Here is a 17,622-nt window from a genome sequence, read left to right on the forward strand (position 1 = left end):
CTAAGCTTTAAACTGCATGGATTAAGCTTTCGCAATGTAAAGAAAACGTTGGCACAACCAATCTCTTTGTGTGTATGTGTACGTGTATGTGTGTGTGTGTATGTTCCATGTTGGGCTAAGTCAGTGCCCGCGTGACGGAGAGACGAACACACCCTTTCTTTCTTTTTGAACTCAGGCATGTCCCCAAACATCGCCATGTATCGCCGCCCACTTCCTCGCTTAGCTCCCTTTGGGGAACTCTTTAGCGATATGACGTCACGCATTAGTTTTCCCCCATCCCCTCGTTTCTGATTTCCGCCTTGGTCGATGTGAAGTAGATTGACTATTTTGACTAACCATGGGCAGGAGACGCAGTGTTTACTACCTTCCTCGTTAGGAACGTTCACAGGAATCGTGTGAAAGTCGCTTGGCGACTGATCGGAGTACCAATCGTGGCAGCATCCATGCAAAATATGGGGAACAACGAGAGTCGCAACTTGGACCATCGCTTCGAGAGTCGGGGCTTTGAACAACGGAAGCCTTCAATGCCTGCGATGCGTTTACCAATGCCAGAGTCTTCCGAGTTGGAGCGACGGTTTACCAAGGTTTTGGTAAGTCTGCTGCTACTTTATGACACTTTTAAGAACTAGTAGGCTTTGTACAGGTCGAGCGAGGCGACATTGTGGTGAGGGTGGGGGTTCAGGGTTGCGAGGTCAAAGAGTATGATCTGACAGACAGATGGTGAGATGGTTAGTAATCTGACACTCCTTCGCTGGCAGCGAGAGGCACGCTGACTGCCCAGCCTGTAGAGCTCTTGATGGGTAACACATGCAATCAGTGGACCGTGGTTCTACCGGCATTTCAGTCATGTCGTTTCTTAGCACACGCTTGAATTCTTGAACCTGTGAAAAAATTTTACAAAAGTTTGATCTTATCATTCTATATCAATCTCAGAATTTGCTGTGCTGCCATGCCAGTCTTTTGATTGGTGCTTTAATGTGGCATGTAACTTATGTAGTTTATAACAAAAACACAAATGGTTCTGCTGTCTCACTCTCAGATTCGAAAACACAGAGACTGACCTGAATTACAACTTACAGTTCTAACCGTAGAATGTTGCGAGAAGAAAGCTGAGTTCACACAGCCTTCAGTTTAGACATCACAGTTAAACTCACCTACAGGTGCATTTATCAGTTTCAAATTGAAATGGTGATATGGCTCAGAGTGTCAAGAGCTGCAGTACAGGGTCCGCTGGCACAACAACAGACTATGCAATCATTACTTTGTCAAATGTATAGCACCCCTCATACAATTACAAGTCATAGCAGCCTTACATTTTTCAGAATTTGTATTATGGTACCTTCTCATCTGATATTGATCAGTATCACTGATTCCTAGGGATGATTTCATATTTTCATAATCTATCAGTGTACCCTCAGAATGCTAAATGCAGTATGCGGGAAGAAATACTATAACTTTATTGATTCACAACTCACTTTCACTTTTAGTTACTGAGTAAGTGAGTTAGTTAGTGAGCTGACTTTCAGAGTAAATTATGAGACTAATTTATCCAAATGTATATGATTAATTACTTAATAATTTGGGGTGGTTTTAAAGTTTTACAAATACTATCTACATGATTTTGAGAAGAAAATTGAGCATGCACGCCCCACGCACACGCACAATCGTGAAGACACACACTGACACAGTGACACACACAAATGCACATGTATCATTGTATGAATGCAATGATATGCCTTGCTCCAAATTTATTGAAAGTCAACTCTCTGATAGTGAAAGTGATATTACTCCATTCATTTTATTTTGTCTATGTCAGTTGTAGTGTACTGATGTAGTAATTAATCTTTATCGACAGTATGCTGATCCAATTATTTATATATATATGTCTACTTGCATTAGTTTATAGAACTGAGTGTTACGCATTTACACACTGAATTAACTTAAAGGGGTTAAAGAAAAGGGTACTGAAAGTCAAAATTGTCTTTGTTGTATGTCACTATGTGCATGTCAATAGATACTCAGATTGAGAATGTACGTGTATACATGATTATCCATGGTTATTACTTTTTTCAGGCTTCTATGGACTTACCACCTGACAAAGCCAAAGTTTTAAAGAGCTACGATGATGACAAAAAGTGGGACCTTGTATGCGATCAGGTGAGAATATTTGTTAATGTTATACAAACAGACTAACAGCCCAGGGCAAATGTTTACCTTTATTTATTTTACAGTGATACTGATACAGGGATGTCGTTAGGCGTCGGACATCGGACATTTATTGATGAAAATTCCCAAATGTCCGATTCACATTGCCGCATGTCGGTCAGATGTCCTATCGTTTTAGCCTGAGCGTGGTCATTGTCCGATATGTACTCCAATCCTTCGGACAGCGCGATATTCGTTAATTTTCATTTCAAGATACAAATCTTCTAAAAGACCGAACGCTCTCGTGTTCAGTTGACACTGAAGTTGCCAGTGCCGCGTGCGGATCTTTTCTTTTGTCGGGAATTCCCGAACCGTTTGCGGTATGCGCCGTTTGGGTATTTATAACCGTCTCGGTGCAGGTCACTGATCTAAAAATAGTGGATTATTTTTAGAATAGATCAGTGCATGCTACAGGAGTACGGGAGACAACTCCAGTGGTTTCTTTTTTGTGGTTTCTTTGAAACTAAACAAATACAACATTATACGCACACTGTGTTGATGTATTTACTGTATTATGTGTGTGTTCTACAGCGCGTGTGTGTGTGTGTGTGTGTGTGCGTGTGTGTGTGGGCGCATCACTTTGGAACAATTCCATGGAATGTGTTATAAGCTGTTTGGCGCAAATTCATAATGTCCTATTAAACTTTCTGAAAGCGGTCAAATGTCCTATTGATGCTGAAGAACTCAGGACATTTGTCCTATAAGTATGAATTTGTAGCAACATCCCTGCTGATAGAACTTTATTACATGGGTTTTTTTTGCCAGAATGACTGTGTTGTTGTTTTTGTACATTTATGCAAACATGTTCGCACTTTCCGGGTGACCTTGGAATTATCTACTTACAGTTTAATACAATTTAGACTACTGTATGTAATTGTAAATGTTATGAGTAAAGACATTTAAAAGCAAAGCCTCAAATTCTGAGTGATTTATTTGAAAAACAAAGTGGAGTTTAGTCAGAGAACAGTACAACTGCATACATGTAGCAATACTGACAGTTTTTATGCAGATTGTTCTAAAGCCAGAGAAAGGAAACATGTTTGTGTACATGTTTAGGAACACATGTTTTCAATTACATACAATACCGCCCTGTTATGGCCCTTCGTGGTCGGCTTGGCGTTAAACAAACAAACAAACAAACAAATTATATACAATGACACATGCGTATAATTATAAAAGTTGACCCGTTTATAGGAGAACTTAATAGGAGAGTTGACACTAACATTAAAATTGACCAAATGATGTATGGTGAAGAAAGCTTGCCTGCACATCTACAATACTGCAGACTGAGAGAGGGAGATGGACACTGTCAGTGTGAGTTGTAACTGTAACTGAGGCTATTTCATCTCACCTCACTTGTGCACCAGTATCCTAAAGGTTGACTTAAATTTGAGGGTGATGTTTACAACAGTGTACCCAGTGACAAGAGCTAGTACAGTAGTGGTGCACACTGCCTGTAGTCAGTGAGGTCTGCATGTACAGATGTAGTCAGTGAGGTCTCAGTCAAAGGAAATGGACAAGTGGCGGAAGTTTTAAGTGTGTGGCCTCACTTTGTTTTCAGTCATGTTGCATGGCCCTTTTTTCTTTTTTTTTTTACTTGCTGTTAGAACTACATGTACAAACCTGACCTTGTGACCACCTCTCAAAAGTGACCACCTATACAGAACGACCACCCCAATAGATCCCTGATGATTTATTCCCCTGATGGATCTATAAATTCACCTTCCCGAAGTGACAATCTGTCTATTACAACCACTTTCGATCTGTCCCTTGAGTGGTCGTTATGGACAGGTTTGACTGTGGTTATAACTGCCAGGAAATCCTGTGTATTGGTTGACCCAGATTGAGAATGAATTAAAACTCTTTTTTCCTGGATCTTTTTTGAATGACTCAGTGAGGTCAGGTCCAATTGCTCGGGTTTTGATAAATTAACATTCACTGACAGTGACACTGATAGTGGCTTTTTCTACTTTGAAATTGGATGTTTCAAGAGTCTTCTTTATCAATTTGATGAATAGTTTGTTCAAAGTCATAATGCCATTGCCTATGGGATAGAAAAAAAGACCCACCACAATTTAGTTCCATTCATTTATTCATTTTTATGCCTTTCAAAGTTATTATAAAGTGATGAAGACCAGAGCAGCAGTGCTGAGATAGAACAAGAAAAGAGAAAGATTTACGTTGGATACATTAATTTGATTCAATCAAAAATGTGTGGGGTTCAAACTTCAATCAGAGATGAAGATAAATTAAAAGAAGGGTAATTATCATTAATGTGATTAATCACCAGCGATCAGGGACAGTTTTTGAGCTACAGACTCATTTCGCACCTGTCAGTGTGATCATCAGACGTCTGTACCTGTCCCTAGGCCGAACTCTTAGCTGTAGATAAAGTTGATGTGCACAATTTACCCACCACAAAGACCGTATGCACAGCAGTTGTTTTTGTGAGGAAAACTGGTGACACTTGCAGTCTACACATTGCTGCTACCCTCCCCCCCGGCCCCCCCTCCCCATACATCCCTTGTTTTTTTTCTCTGACTGTGTGAGATGTGCCCCCTTAAAATCAAATATGTACTGTAAATTTTGGTAGATTTCTAAAGTCTACTTGGGACATGAGTGCATATGAAATTGAAAGGGGGTAAGTTGGTTCCTCAACTTGATTGCTCGGAAAGTGTGTGTGTGTGTTGGGGGGGGGGGGGGGGGGCATGAGTGCATATGATATTGAAAGGGGATAAGTTGGTTCCTCAACTTGGTTGCTCGGAAAGTTGGGGGGGGGGGGGGGGGGCATAAGTGCATATGATATTGAAAGGGGATAAATTGGTTCATCAGCTTGTTTGCTCAGAAAGTTATACCTCAAACAGAATAACTAACTCAACTGTCTTTAAGGCTGACATAGTCCTATTTAATTAGTTTAATTACTTCCAGGGCTTTTCCCATCGTTGCTGGGATGTATAAATTAAGCTTCCTGCAAAGATTTAGGTTTGAAGTCCTTACCAATTACGAGAAATAATTAATTCTTTATTGCATTGTTTTAATAGCAACAGTTCTCCAGGACTTGGGCTATTTTTAGACCGTTGACGTCACTTCGTGAAGTTTCGTAAACCAAAGATGGCGTTTGAGACTGTTCTGTTTACATTCGACACTATCAACACCACTTTGCAATACTGAAATAATTTTTTGTGTGTTCGAAAGCTACAGCCAATCGTTATTATATCCCCTTAGGTACAGTTTATAACATTATTGGCACATGTAAACAATATTAATTAATTAATGAACGCTACAAATATGGCAGCCTTTAAGTTTAAGGATACTCTTCAACATTAAAACGGGTACATGTACCCTGTTCCAAAAACATAGTTTATAACATGTATTGTTTGTTTACACTCTACGTTAGCATGTTTAATAACTATAAGAACAGCATTTGCTCGTTTTATTATTGTGTTTTTTTTTAAACAAAATTGGTTTTTGTGTTCAGTTTTGTCTGAACGTAAAGTTTTTTCTCTCACTAACCTCATTGCTGCCTAAGGTTGTGATTGAGTCATCTGTTAATGTTATGTCTAACAATATGAAAGATTCCAGGCACACAGTGGTACCTGCACAGAGAAAACCTTCAAATAAACAACACCTCCGGGCGGGGATGTAGCTCAGTCGGTAGCACGCTGGATTTGTTTCCAGTTGGCCGCTGTCAGCGTGAATTCGTCCCCACGTTCGGCGAGAGATTTATTTCTCAGAGTCAACTTTGTGTGCAGACTCTCCTCGGTGTCCGAACACCCCCCGTGTGTACACGCAAGCACAAGACCAAGTGCGCAACGAAAAAGATCCTGTAATCTATGTCAGAGTTCGGTGGGTTATAGAAACACGAAAATACCCAGCATGCTTCCTCCGAAAGCGGCGTATGGCTGCCTAAATGGCGGGGTAAAAAAACAGTCATACACGTAAAATTCCACTCGTGCAAAAAACACGAGTGTACGTGGGAGTTTCAGCCCACGAACGCAGAAGAAGAAGAAGAAGAACACCTCCCATCTTCCTTTGTTTTGTTACTAGTCATGTTAGTCAGGGGCATAAACATAATAGGGGCAAAGTTGAGGGGGGGGGGGGGGGGGGGGGGGGGGGAGATGTCTTGTCATACTCACACTCACAGTAGCTTCCCTGTATGTTCTGAGCACAGTTTTGCCAAACATTTTAGTCACTGAATTAAACTTTCTTTTGCTCCAGGAAAGAGTGCATGCCAAGGACCCTCCTCATGTATACCTGGATAAACTACGAACCTATCTGGATCCAAAAGCGACACGAAGCTCTCGAGTAAGTGTCCTTGTTTTGTGCTGTTGAAGAGTGGTATATTTGTTTGTTAGTTTGAACGTTGACAGATATTTTAGTTGCAGGCTTGCTAATAATAGGAATTTCATTATCACTGTATGACTATGAGTCAGATTTCACCTGTTTTCAATTTTCTTTTTTTTTACAGGTATCCCTTCGTGTGATCTAATTTATATTACACCACATTGCATTCCATGATGTGCACATGTGTTGCTTGGTGACAAAGCTGTGTTAATTGGAAGGCATACATTTGTTCAATATCAGAACCGTTTATGTTGGATACTGATGTGCTGCTGTCAAATGTGGGTTACACTTACAGGCTGTTGTGTTGTGTGTAATGGGTTGTGTCACCATGTGAGGTGAACTGTGTTGGTTCCATTCAGTATAATTAAGATGAAGATGAAACTATAAAAGGGGCACTGAGAGAGTGAGAGAAAAATGTTGCACATATATTTATTCATGAACTCTTATTGTGGTGTGTTTTTAACGTCATCATAAATAATTTCAAATCACTTCATGGTCGAGAAAACAATTAGAACATGTAACCAAAATTCATTCTCACACCAGAACAAAGCATAGTTCTTTTCTTTCAACAGTCAGATCAGTACCATCGCTGAAACTTTGGTTGTCTTTTAGAGAAACACCTTTGGGGGTGCTCTCAAATTCCAACACCAACACAGTAGCAGCAAGCAAAACTTTCCCTTTCAGCGTGATTAAGTCACAGATGGTAAAAAGCATCTGGGATGTCTACACTCTCTGAGTTAGACAGCAAGTAACCCTTGACAGAACCAAGACTTGAACTAACTGAGCCTTTGACAGAATCAGGACTTGAACTAACTTAAGTCCTCAGCTTCTGCAAGTAAGACAAAGTGTGTGGATGAGAGTGTGAGCTGAGAGACACTTAAATAGCTCTGTGAAAATGGACTGAGTGTTTCTTTGTAGTGCTTTCCCTCTTACTTTTGGGGCTTTTTCTTCTTGATTGTTTTGACAGATGTTCACTGTGCCCTTCATTCTCAACTAAGGTATAATTTTGGTTCATTCACTGGGGGATTTCCTGTGCTGTTCCTTAGTAAGTTAGGGATTCTACACAGTTTTCGAACCATACCTACCATTGCAAATACATTTGTAAAAACAAAAATTCTCACACATATTTTCATCATTTTCATGCTTCCTCACCATCATTAACAGTCTAACGCTATTAGAACAGAGTTGAGGACTGTAAGTGTGATGATGTGTGTAAGCAAATCCAGGAAGAGGTATAGGGGGACTATGTCTTTTTCCAGGCTCTTGAGAATTAATCCAATGATGAGTTTGTAAAATTAGTGAGCTGTATAAAAATTAAGTTTAGAGCAGTCTTAATTTGTTCCAAATCACCAGCAGCAGAGATATTTCATCTGGGCACTGTGAAGGACCTGGTAGATAAAATAAAAGTTGAGAACTAACTCTAATCCTTTGAAGCCCCCCCCCACCCCCTTCCCCTTTCTTTCCTCCAGCACATACGCTCTGTTGGCTATCATGGTCATTTTTAATGAAGGCTGTCTGTGGTCTTGTGCCAAAGTTGTACAGTCGTGTACGTGATTCGAGTGATGATCATCGTTAGCCGGAACATGTTGCAAGGGGTGTCGGGAGGTCACTGGCCTCAACCCCTGACCTTTCTCACCCTTGAGGGCAGCAGACGAGAGTTATTCATCACAGACTGCACCGTGTGTGTGTGTGAGTGCGACCAACAGGCACCAGAGAGTAGGTAAAGCCTTGGCATTGCTGTTTATTCATATATATATTACATGTAATTTATTATTGTAATACAGTGGAACCCATCTCTTAGCCCCTTGACTGCAGGAAGAATTTAAACTTCAACAATCTGAGAATACAGAATCTTTAATTGCCCAAGGATGGGAATTTGTGATGACATCGCGGTTAAAAAACATTTCAATCCAGCCATATACACCAACACACGCATCATTTATACAAACTGATCAACAACATTAGGTTAAAAACAACACTGGACAGCATAAGTTTAAAAATACATTCACTAAAACTAGCAGTATACACTCAAAGCTTCCTCGCCTCAAGTTACACACACACACACAGAGAAAACAAGGGCGTCATAAAATGGAGGTAACTTTACGAAATTACTGAGAATATAAACAAGAAAACTGAAAAAGCGAGGCCTTGAAAGGGAGAAAGGGGGGGGGGGGGTCACTGTACTTTCTGTGACAGTGGAAAGTCAGATGTCTGTGCCTGTGGTGCATATTCTCTCACAGCACACACTGCACTGAATACCACAAATGATGGGGAGGGGGGGTGAGAAGTAGGACTCGTAGAAGACAGGAGATAAAGAAGTACTCTGTACCTACACGTACACCGGCACTGCTGTAAGTTGGCCCCGGAAACAACTTCTTGTGGGATCCAAGATTCTCAATTCCGGCCCTCTCGCATGAAACAAAGAACACAGCACATAGAGGGAGCGGTTTTCAAAGAAGGCGTGCTTACTGCACGGTGTATAGTTTCCACTTCTGAATCTGGGAATGACTGATCTTTAAAGCCACATGTTTTTACTTATGCTCAGGTATACCTGTGCTTTTTACACGAAGGTCCTTTAGAGAAAGAGGAGAAGAAAATCTGTAAAGAAGAGACATGTTTCGGATATTATTTTGCTGAAACAGTAAAACTAAAAGTGAGCGTGTACATACGAGAGAGTAAGAGTGATCGATTGATCCTTTGAGGATTAAGTCTTTTGGTATTCTCTAGTCTTACCATCTGTCCTTGCCCAAACTATGACGTACAAATGATAAAATGGAGTGAAAGAAGCAAGAACTGAAATAGACAAACAGTCAATGAACACAATCACACTTGGGCACTATGAGATAGTGAGTTTACAGAAAATGGACCAATTTGTGGAAGGCAACCGATGGGAGAATTGGGGGGGGGGGGGGGGGGGGTCGAGGATCAAAACAGGATTTAGTTTCCAGCACACGCCCATCTCTCTCTCGTCACTCCCCCGTGCATTCTGAAGTACGGGTCACCGAACACCAATTTGTGTTTTCCTACTCTGCTTTATTTCTCTGATCACCTTGCCCCAGTTTGTTGTTCTTTTCTGGGCTTGAAGAGATACTTTTGCTTACACAGGATTTCTGTCTTGTCGGGACATTGTCCATATTATTATCCACACGGGTTTGTGTGTGTCTGGCTTCGTAGGGTGAGCTAGTGCACCACGGATTCATTTTGTTTGAGTCTGCTACTTTGTGTGTATGCTGTGTGTGTGTAGTCTATCAGTCTGTGTGTGTAGACTCAATGTATACATGTCTCTGTGTGAGAAAGCGAGTAAGGGAATTTAGAGATATATGTTTGTGCGTATGATCTTTATAGCTGGTTCCAATTCAGATCTTTGCATTACAAAATACACATATTAACCTCTAAATCTCAGTCTGACAGTAAAAGTAAGCAGGGCCAGGGGTGAACCACACATTTGAGTCCAAGCTGAAATTAAGCAACAACCTCCAATATAGAGTACCCTTTCAACTTCAAGGCCTGTTTTCTTCTTGCAGTTGCATTTCCTTTACTTTTAGTTTAAAACAACAACAACAAAATGCAGGTCTTTGTGTTTGAAGAGCAGCGCAGCTGTTGGCAGTCCACTGCAAATAGAAAATATGTGAAAGCTATTTATGGAACAGCCTCAGCGATAAGACATCTGCAATGGAATTTCTTGTTCAAACCAGCGTGAGGTCTATATCTTTGTGGTGAGGTCCCAAATATACTCTTGCTAGGCGCTATATGGAGGTGTGAAAGAATGCTCATCTTAAAAGTGGTCTTCAAGTTGAAGATAGCTTGCCTTGTAGAAGTTCGTACGATCATACCGATGGATCTGTCTTTGTTTCTACTCCATGTTAATATTAGTTTATTACCTCAGACAGACAGATTGATACACAGACAGACAGACGGGGACACACCATCAGACACATAGACAGATGGACACACAGTCGGACACATGATAGACAGACTGATACACAGTCACTGAGTCAGTCACAGAGACAGACTGATACACTGACAGACGGACACACACACATGACTCAATTCATACTGACACACGCACACACAAACACACAAGCGCATTAATCATTTAATGTATACACTTCAGTGCTGGGTGTGGGTGCGTGTAACCAGAGCTTGGTGTGGCTGTATGGGACTGAGAGAAAGGGAGAGAGAGAGAGAAAGCAATATTTTCATACTTTGGTGCCAGCACCAAGTGGAGAACAATGCTCTCGCCTATTCCTCAAGCCAGAGTGTCTTCAGAGATAAAAACTTGCTAAAAGCTCAGTAGAAAATAGCTGGCATTCAAGCTGTTGCTATGATAGTGAAATAGATAGGGAAGGGAAACAGTTATCCATGGATAGGCATGCAGGGTTTATGTGTACAGTATGAGGAAAGCTTATGACGAAGAGTTCAACATTTTTCTGTTTTGGAAAATACTCAAGCATTATAACTAAGACTTGTCCTTGTGGATGAAATAGGCATGGTTAACAGTGAACAGGCTCTGAGATTGGTCTTCATTTTGTCATCTCATTCACGGGATGCATACAGATTTTCCCATTGATTGGTCTTCATTTTGTCATCTCATTCACGGGATGCATACAGATTTTCCCATTGATTGTATCAATGATATTTCTATGTTAACTTTTATCTTTGTTTTAATTTTTTGACATGTACAGAAAAAGGTGTGTTGTTGTTGAAAAAGGTGTAGTTGATTTGTTTGTGTGTTTCTCTTTCAGCAAGCAATGTGTATCGCCATACACAACATGGTCGCTTTCCCCCAGTGCTCAGACAGTGTATGTGAAAACGTGACATTTTTATTCCTTCGTAATGCCATGCTACAGTGCGATTTTGCCTTAACGTACCTCATTGATTTACGCTTCATCTTATGTTTCCCGCCTCTTGAATAAGTTTGTGTATGAGTCCTCATGGCCACATGGCTTAGATTTTTAATTTTTTTGCAATTTATTTTTATTTGATGAGCGATGACTTGACTTTTCATGCATGATTGCTGCTCTTGCCTTGGATTTTAATTTGGAATGTATCGTGGGTCTAGCAAATTGTCGGTGACAAACTGGACGAATTGATGATGTTATACCGTTTGCAGGATTATATAGTTCTGATGTCACGGTTTTCATAATATGACAACTTTGATTTTTCAGCTGTAACGAAAGTGTGTCTAAGTAAAATCAAAAATCTAACTTCTATTCACAGAAAAACGGAGTTCTAAGAAAATCCTTAACCCATTTAATAAAAGAAAGCGTGTAAAGTTGTATGAACATAAAACATAGCTATAAGGAAATGAGTTGCGTAACCAAGGAAAAAATTATTTAAAACCGCGGCTTTCAATGACATTGACAAAACTACAGGACTGACACATATAAACTTTGTTTGAAAGTGCTTGTATGAAACTTTCAGATGAGCTGAAACAAGGAAAATACACTTAATGGGCAGGAAGGCATGTGTGCATTACGATCCTACACTTCCTGTTTCTGACAGGAAAACTGATCAATTACAACTTTCCACACAGAAAAACTTGTTTCACTTAAATCCAGACACAACTCGTCTAAGATTTGTTGTTACCGAAGGTCTGCTGTGTTTTTCTGACTCCCTTCGTACTGGTTCAAAGTTTGGGGATTCTAGGTTTCTGGGGGGTGTTTATTTGGCCTAAGGTTACCCCTTCGTGGTGGTGCGTTCTATCCAGAACAAGGTGACCCAGTTATACTCGGATAGGAAGTCAAACAAACGATGGGTGATAAAAAAAATGTCAGTACAGGTTTGATGTACTTAACCATTCTAGAGGGGGAGAGGGGGGGCGAGAGAGAGAGAGAGGTTTAGGCGCCCTCTTGCTCGGTAAAATTGCCTTCTCTCTGTCTCTCCCTCTCTCACACACATACACAAACGCACACAAACAAACCCATTCCTTCACACACACAAACCACACACGTGTACACACACACACACGTGTACACACACAGAAATCCACACGCCCCACCACCACTATCCGTCTGTCTCCCACCTTTTCTCCTTCCCTTGCTAGCCTATCTCTTTGAATCATTTACTTGATTTCAGTTTGCAATTAAAAGGGGGAGGCATTAGCGCAGTTCTCAGCATAAAATTCCCCACACGATTCCCTACCCCCCTTATCTGTATCAAGTCTTCTTCACCCCGCTCTGAGAGTGCAGGCCTCATCATGGAATGATATATGATGCCCTTGCGGGGTGGGGAATAAAGTTGTGAGGGGGGCCAGCTAGGAGGGCAGTAGGGTGTCTCTCAAGGGACCCATTATAACCAGTCAGACTCAGTAGATGTGTTGGTAGGAAGATGGGGTGCTGGGTTAGTGTTGTATGTACTACAGTGGTGAATGTGGCGTTTATTGCCCGTCAAGAAGCAAACAAGTATCATAAAATGAAAGTTTATAGTGGTGGGCTGTAATTTGACGTTTTCTTCATGGGTGTTATGACATACTTTTCATGTGTGACTGTGTGTGTGTTTTGTTGTAAGTGTGTGTGTGTGTGTGTGAAATGAAGAACTGAATTTGTTTAGTTCTCTTTCAGCAGATGTGGTTCTGTGTTTTCAGATTTATGCATCATGAATTGATTATTTAATAGCTTTTTTTTTAGAAATAGTTCCACATTTCTTGTGTATACTTCATCCTTTGTTCTTACTGAGGGGGAAAATACTGTGGGAGGTGGAGGGAGATGGTGTATTATAAATGTCATGCAGTGACATGATGTGACATTTTTAATTTGTTTTCCTGTACAACTTGTATTATGTATGGGTTTAATCATGTTGCAAATCTCCTAGTTCCGTCTTATATGTATACTGCCATTTTCTTTTATTATTTAAAGCATTGTGGACATCTGAGTCTCTCTCTATCTATTTATCTATCTATCTATCTATCTATCTATCTATCTATCAATCAATTGTGCAGGCATGTTGTGCTTCATTAACATAGCAGGTGCCATGAATCATTATTTATCATGAGCTTCCACGTTCTTTGAGCGACACAACTGTACATGAATTTTGAAAGCATCAGTCCATGCTATTTTCACTGTTTGATTTCACTGTCTTTGTGTGCATTGGATTATGTTGCACGTGTGACTTTATGTTCTGTTGATGCACTTTATGTTATTTTGATGCACGTTATGTTCTCATTGCTCTTGTTTGATTCTCTTGCTAGATTCCTGTTCCATTTTTTACAGTAAGTACAAAAGCAGAAACTGCTCAGAACCAGAGGATCCAAACATGTTGTTTGCATCGCAGTAGATTAGTTGTTTGTTTTTCTTATGATTTGGAGAGTGTGTGTGTATGCCGACTAGAGCCAAGGCTGAAGCATTTAGTGATTTACCGCCGCCACGCTCTTTTCTCCTTCCCTCTTGCTATTTTTCCCTCCCTGGTTTCTCCATTTCTGTCATCAGTAACTTACCTCAGCATGGGAATGAGAAGTCAACCCAGTTTCTAGAAGCAGTATTGTTGATTAAGTTCACAGCAGTAACATTGATGATCCTGGTGATGATGACTGTGATGACATGAGCAAAGAGCTAATAGATGGACAGACAAATAGACCTCCCGTGACACAAACACACACACACGCATGCACACTTACACACACATACACACATACACACACACACACACACACACACACACACACACGCATGCACACTTACACACACACACACACACGCACACACACACACACACACACACACACACACACACACTATCTAACACCATCCATTTAAATATTATGATAAGCAAACCACAGTCCAAAACTAAACTCTAAAATTAAAAAAGATGCCTCGAGGACATGTTTTTTTGTTTTCGTTTGGCCACCTGAGGAATTGTGCCATTAAAACTGACTTGATATTGTAAAACAGAAGTCATCACCAAGAAATGAAGAGGAACAAGATTTTACATTATTTTTGCACAACTGGGTTGGTTTTGTCTCAACGTGTTTGCATAATGCTTATTTGGATGCGATGTTTCTGTCTGTTTCACATCTCTTGCTATTGTATTGTTTCATATAGGAGTTTCCTGTGAGATTCTGTCAGTGATGTGGTATTGTTATATTATGTTTTGTTAACTAAGCTTCAAAAGTTCATAAGTGGTAAGCAGTAAAAACAATGAGATTTTAGTGAAAAACATTTTTTGCAAATGTTGGTTGACAAGCTTTTACCGTTTCTTGTTACCATTTTAGATTGATTTGGGCGATGGATGCAAAATGTACATTTTTTGACATTCTGTACAGAGAGAGGGGTTACTTTTTACATTTAGTCAAGTTTTGACTAAATGTTTTAACGTAGGGGGGGAATCGAGACGAGGGTGTGGTGTATGTGTGTGTGTGTGTGTGCGTGTGTGTGTGTGTGTGTAGAGCGATTCAGACTAAACTACTGGGCCGATCTTTATGAAATTTGACATGAGAGTTCCTGGGTATGATATCCCCGGACGTTTTTTTCATTTTTTCGATAAATACCTTTGATGACGTCATATCCGGCTTTTTGTAAAAGTTGAGGCGGCACTGTCACACCCTCATTTTTCAATTAAATTGATTGAAATTTTGGCAAAGCAATCTTCGACGAAGGCCGGGGTTTGGTATTGCATTTCAGCTTGGTGGCTTAAAAACTAATGAGTGAGTTTGATCATTAAAAATCGGAAACTTGTAATTAAAATTATTTTTTTATTAAACGATCTAAAAACAATTTCATCTTATTCTTCGTCATTTTCTGATTCCAAAAACATATACATATGTTATATTTGGATTAAAAACAATCTCTGAAAATTAAAAATATAAAAATTATGATCAAAATTAAATTTCCGAAATCGATTTAAAAACTATTTCATCTTATTTCTTGTCGGTTCCTGATTCCAAAAACATATAGATATGATATGTTTGGATTAAAAACACGCTCAGAAAGTTAAAACGAAGAGAGGTACAGTAAAGCGTGCTATGAAGCACAGCGCAACCGCGCCAAACAGGCTCGTCACTTTCACTGCGTTTTGCACTCGCGGCGGACTGCATTCAGTTTCATTCTGTGAGTTCCACAGCTTGACTAAATGTAGTAATTTCGCCTTACGCGACTTGTTCTGATTTGCCTTTCCTTCATGCATTAGGAATGTACATTTTATTTGTCTTTTGAACTGAAGTGGTGGTACTGCCCTAGGTGTGCTAAGACTGCACTTTACTTAGCTTTTTGCTTATACTTTCTCAACGCATCTTGTTATAATATATAGTATACTACTTGCCTGCTCTTCAGAAACATTAACTCACTGCTCTCTCAGTTCTGCAAGATTTACCATTTTTTCTCTTTGGGTTGAGTTCTCTGTGGTTTTGCTAAAAAATGCTGTTGCTTTTTGGCAGTTGACCGTAGCTTTAAACTTAGCACTGTGCTGCACATACACTGTACTGGACTGACTTGCTGGGGACATTTCGGAGCAACTCAGGTTGTAGTTACAGTGGAACCCTGCTTTTAAGACCTTCCGAAATCTGAGAAAATCTGGTCTTATAAAGGAGGGAGTCTTAAAATGCGGGTAAATTTACACAGGTTATGAGAAAAAAGTCTGAGAAAACATAGTCTGAAAAGGGAGAAAGCCGTAAATTGGGGGGGGGGGGGTCTTAAAAAAAGGGGGTGGGGGTGTTCCACTGTACTGAAACACACATTTCTGGCCCAGCTTTCATTATTTCCACTCCTGTTTTTCCTTTTTTCCACTCCTGTTTTTCCTTTCTATTTTTTCCTGGTCAGAATGTCGCCAAATGTGCACTGACTCATAATAACGTGTTCTTGTTTTCCTTGTTTGCGTGCATGGATGTCAGGAGTAACACTGGGGTATACATAGCGTGTCATTCCCAGCAGTCTGTTGCAGTATGAATAATTCAGGAGGGGAGATATTATATATACAATGTATCGTATGGCCAATCCTCGGAAAATCCATAGTCGATCCGGATAGACGATATCAATGGGCATCTAATTAGGGGAAGAGTTTCCCACGTTGTATTTGTTTCGGGTTCGTGTTTGATTTCCATGTTCTCAGTGTAATATCCCGAAGACTCGATGGGAAAGGGAGATCTGTATTTGACAATTCGTATTCCTTTTCCGAAATGTTTACTTGTAGTTTTTCTACAATAAAACAGACTTGTTTGTTCTTTCTTTAAATACACCAACACCCCCCCCCCCCCCCCCCCTTACGTCACAAAACGAAATTGTAACAGAATGGAAGTTTCGACACAAAATTCTCCAGAGAATCCCAGTATAAAGGTCTATGAACTCACACACACGCCTGCAACACACACAATTGGGAGGAAAAGCTGTATCCCTACTAGGCTAGGTAATTAAAATCCCCCCCACTCTCTTTCTTTCTCTCTCTCTCTGTCTGTCTGTCTGTCACCCACAACCTCTCCATTATTTTGTTTTGTTCTCAATATTTCAGGTCCCTTATTCCACACTTCCACTTTCCTCTCTCTCCCTCTCTGCCGCCCTCTCCTCTCCCTCTCTTTCTCGTGCAGGGAAAGGTCGCCACTTTCGCTATGAAGCTTTCACAGCAAATGAATTTCTTCCTTGATTACACGTCAACTGCTATCATGTTTATCATACCTCTTCTGCTCATGTCAAGTGCAAACTAGTGTACTTTCTCTTCTGTAGCCTATGCAAGCTTGCGCGTTTAGCAAATACATACGCATGTATGTACAGTGAAATATATTTTACCTGAAAGGGGTTTTCTTTACGTGTGTCTCGTAAGATGTTTCTTGTTAATATGTTTCTGATATATTCATTTTGTGAATGTAAACCGTAATAAAGACGGACAGGTATTGTGTGCAAAGGGCAAGTAACTTTACAAGTGGATACTGGTGAAAACAAAACGCATAGTTTTATCATACAATTTGTGTTCTGCTTTTAGTGGGTTTTTTTTATACACGTGACCACGTATTTCCCCTGCATATTTCCCATTACTGAGCTACAGTAGCTTGTGTTGTAAATGACACTCTTGTTTTAATTGCCAAATTCGTAGTCTTCATCCTCGCACAGAAAGCGAACAAATGTTCTTTTACCATTATAGCTGGCTTTC

At 40.2% G+C, this 17,622-nt stretch overlaps 1 protein-coding gene across 2 annotated transcripts in view; it reads left to right on the forward strand.

Moving 5' to 3' along the window:
* The first annotated feature begins 278 nt into the window (after nucleotides 1–278).
* Nucleotides 279–17,622, forward strand: part of LOC138982053 (formin-like protein) — a 61,786-nt gene continuing 44,442 nt past the window's right edge. The window contains exons 1-4 of one of the 2 annotated variants that reach the window (XM_070355270.1): nucleotides 279–590; nucleotides 2,074–2,157; nucleotides 6,424–6,510; nucleotides 13,739–13,759. In XM_070355270.1, coding sequence (XP_070211371.1) covers nucleotides 444–590; nucleotides 2,074–2,157; nucleotides 6,424–6,510; nucleotides 13,739–13,759 — 339 coding nt within the window. In that variant the 5' untranslated portion in view covers nucleotides 279–443. The remainder of the gene's footprint in view (nucleotides 591–2,073; nucleotides 2,158–6,423; nucleotides 6,511–13,738; nucleotides 13,760–17,622) is intronic. The other variant, XM_070355271.1, reaches the window with a different exon arrangement.

Source organism: Littorina saxatilis, linkage group LG12, assembly GCF_037325665.1.
Source record: "Littorina saxatilis isolate snail1 linkage group LG12, US_GU_Lsax_2.0, whole genome shotgun sequence".
Classification (NCBI taxonomy): domain Eukaryota; kingdom Metazoa; phylum Mollusca; class Gastropoda; order Littorinimorpha; family Littorinidae; genus Littorina; species Littorina saxatilis.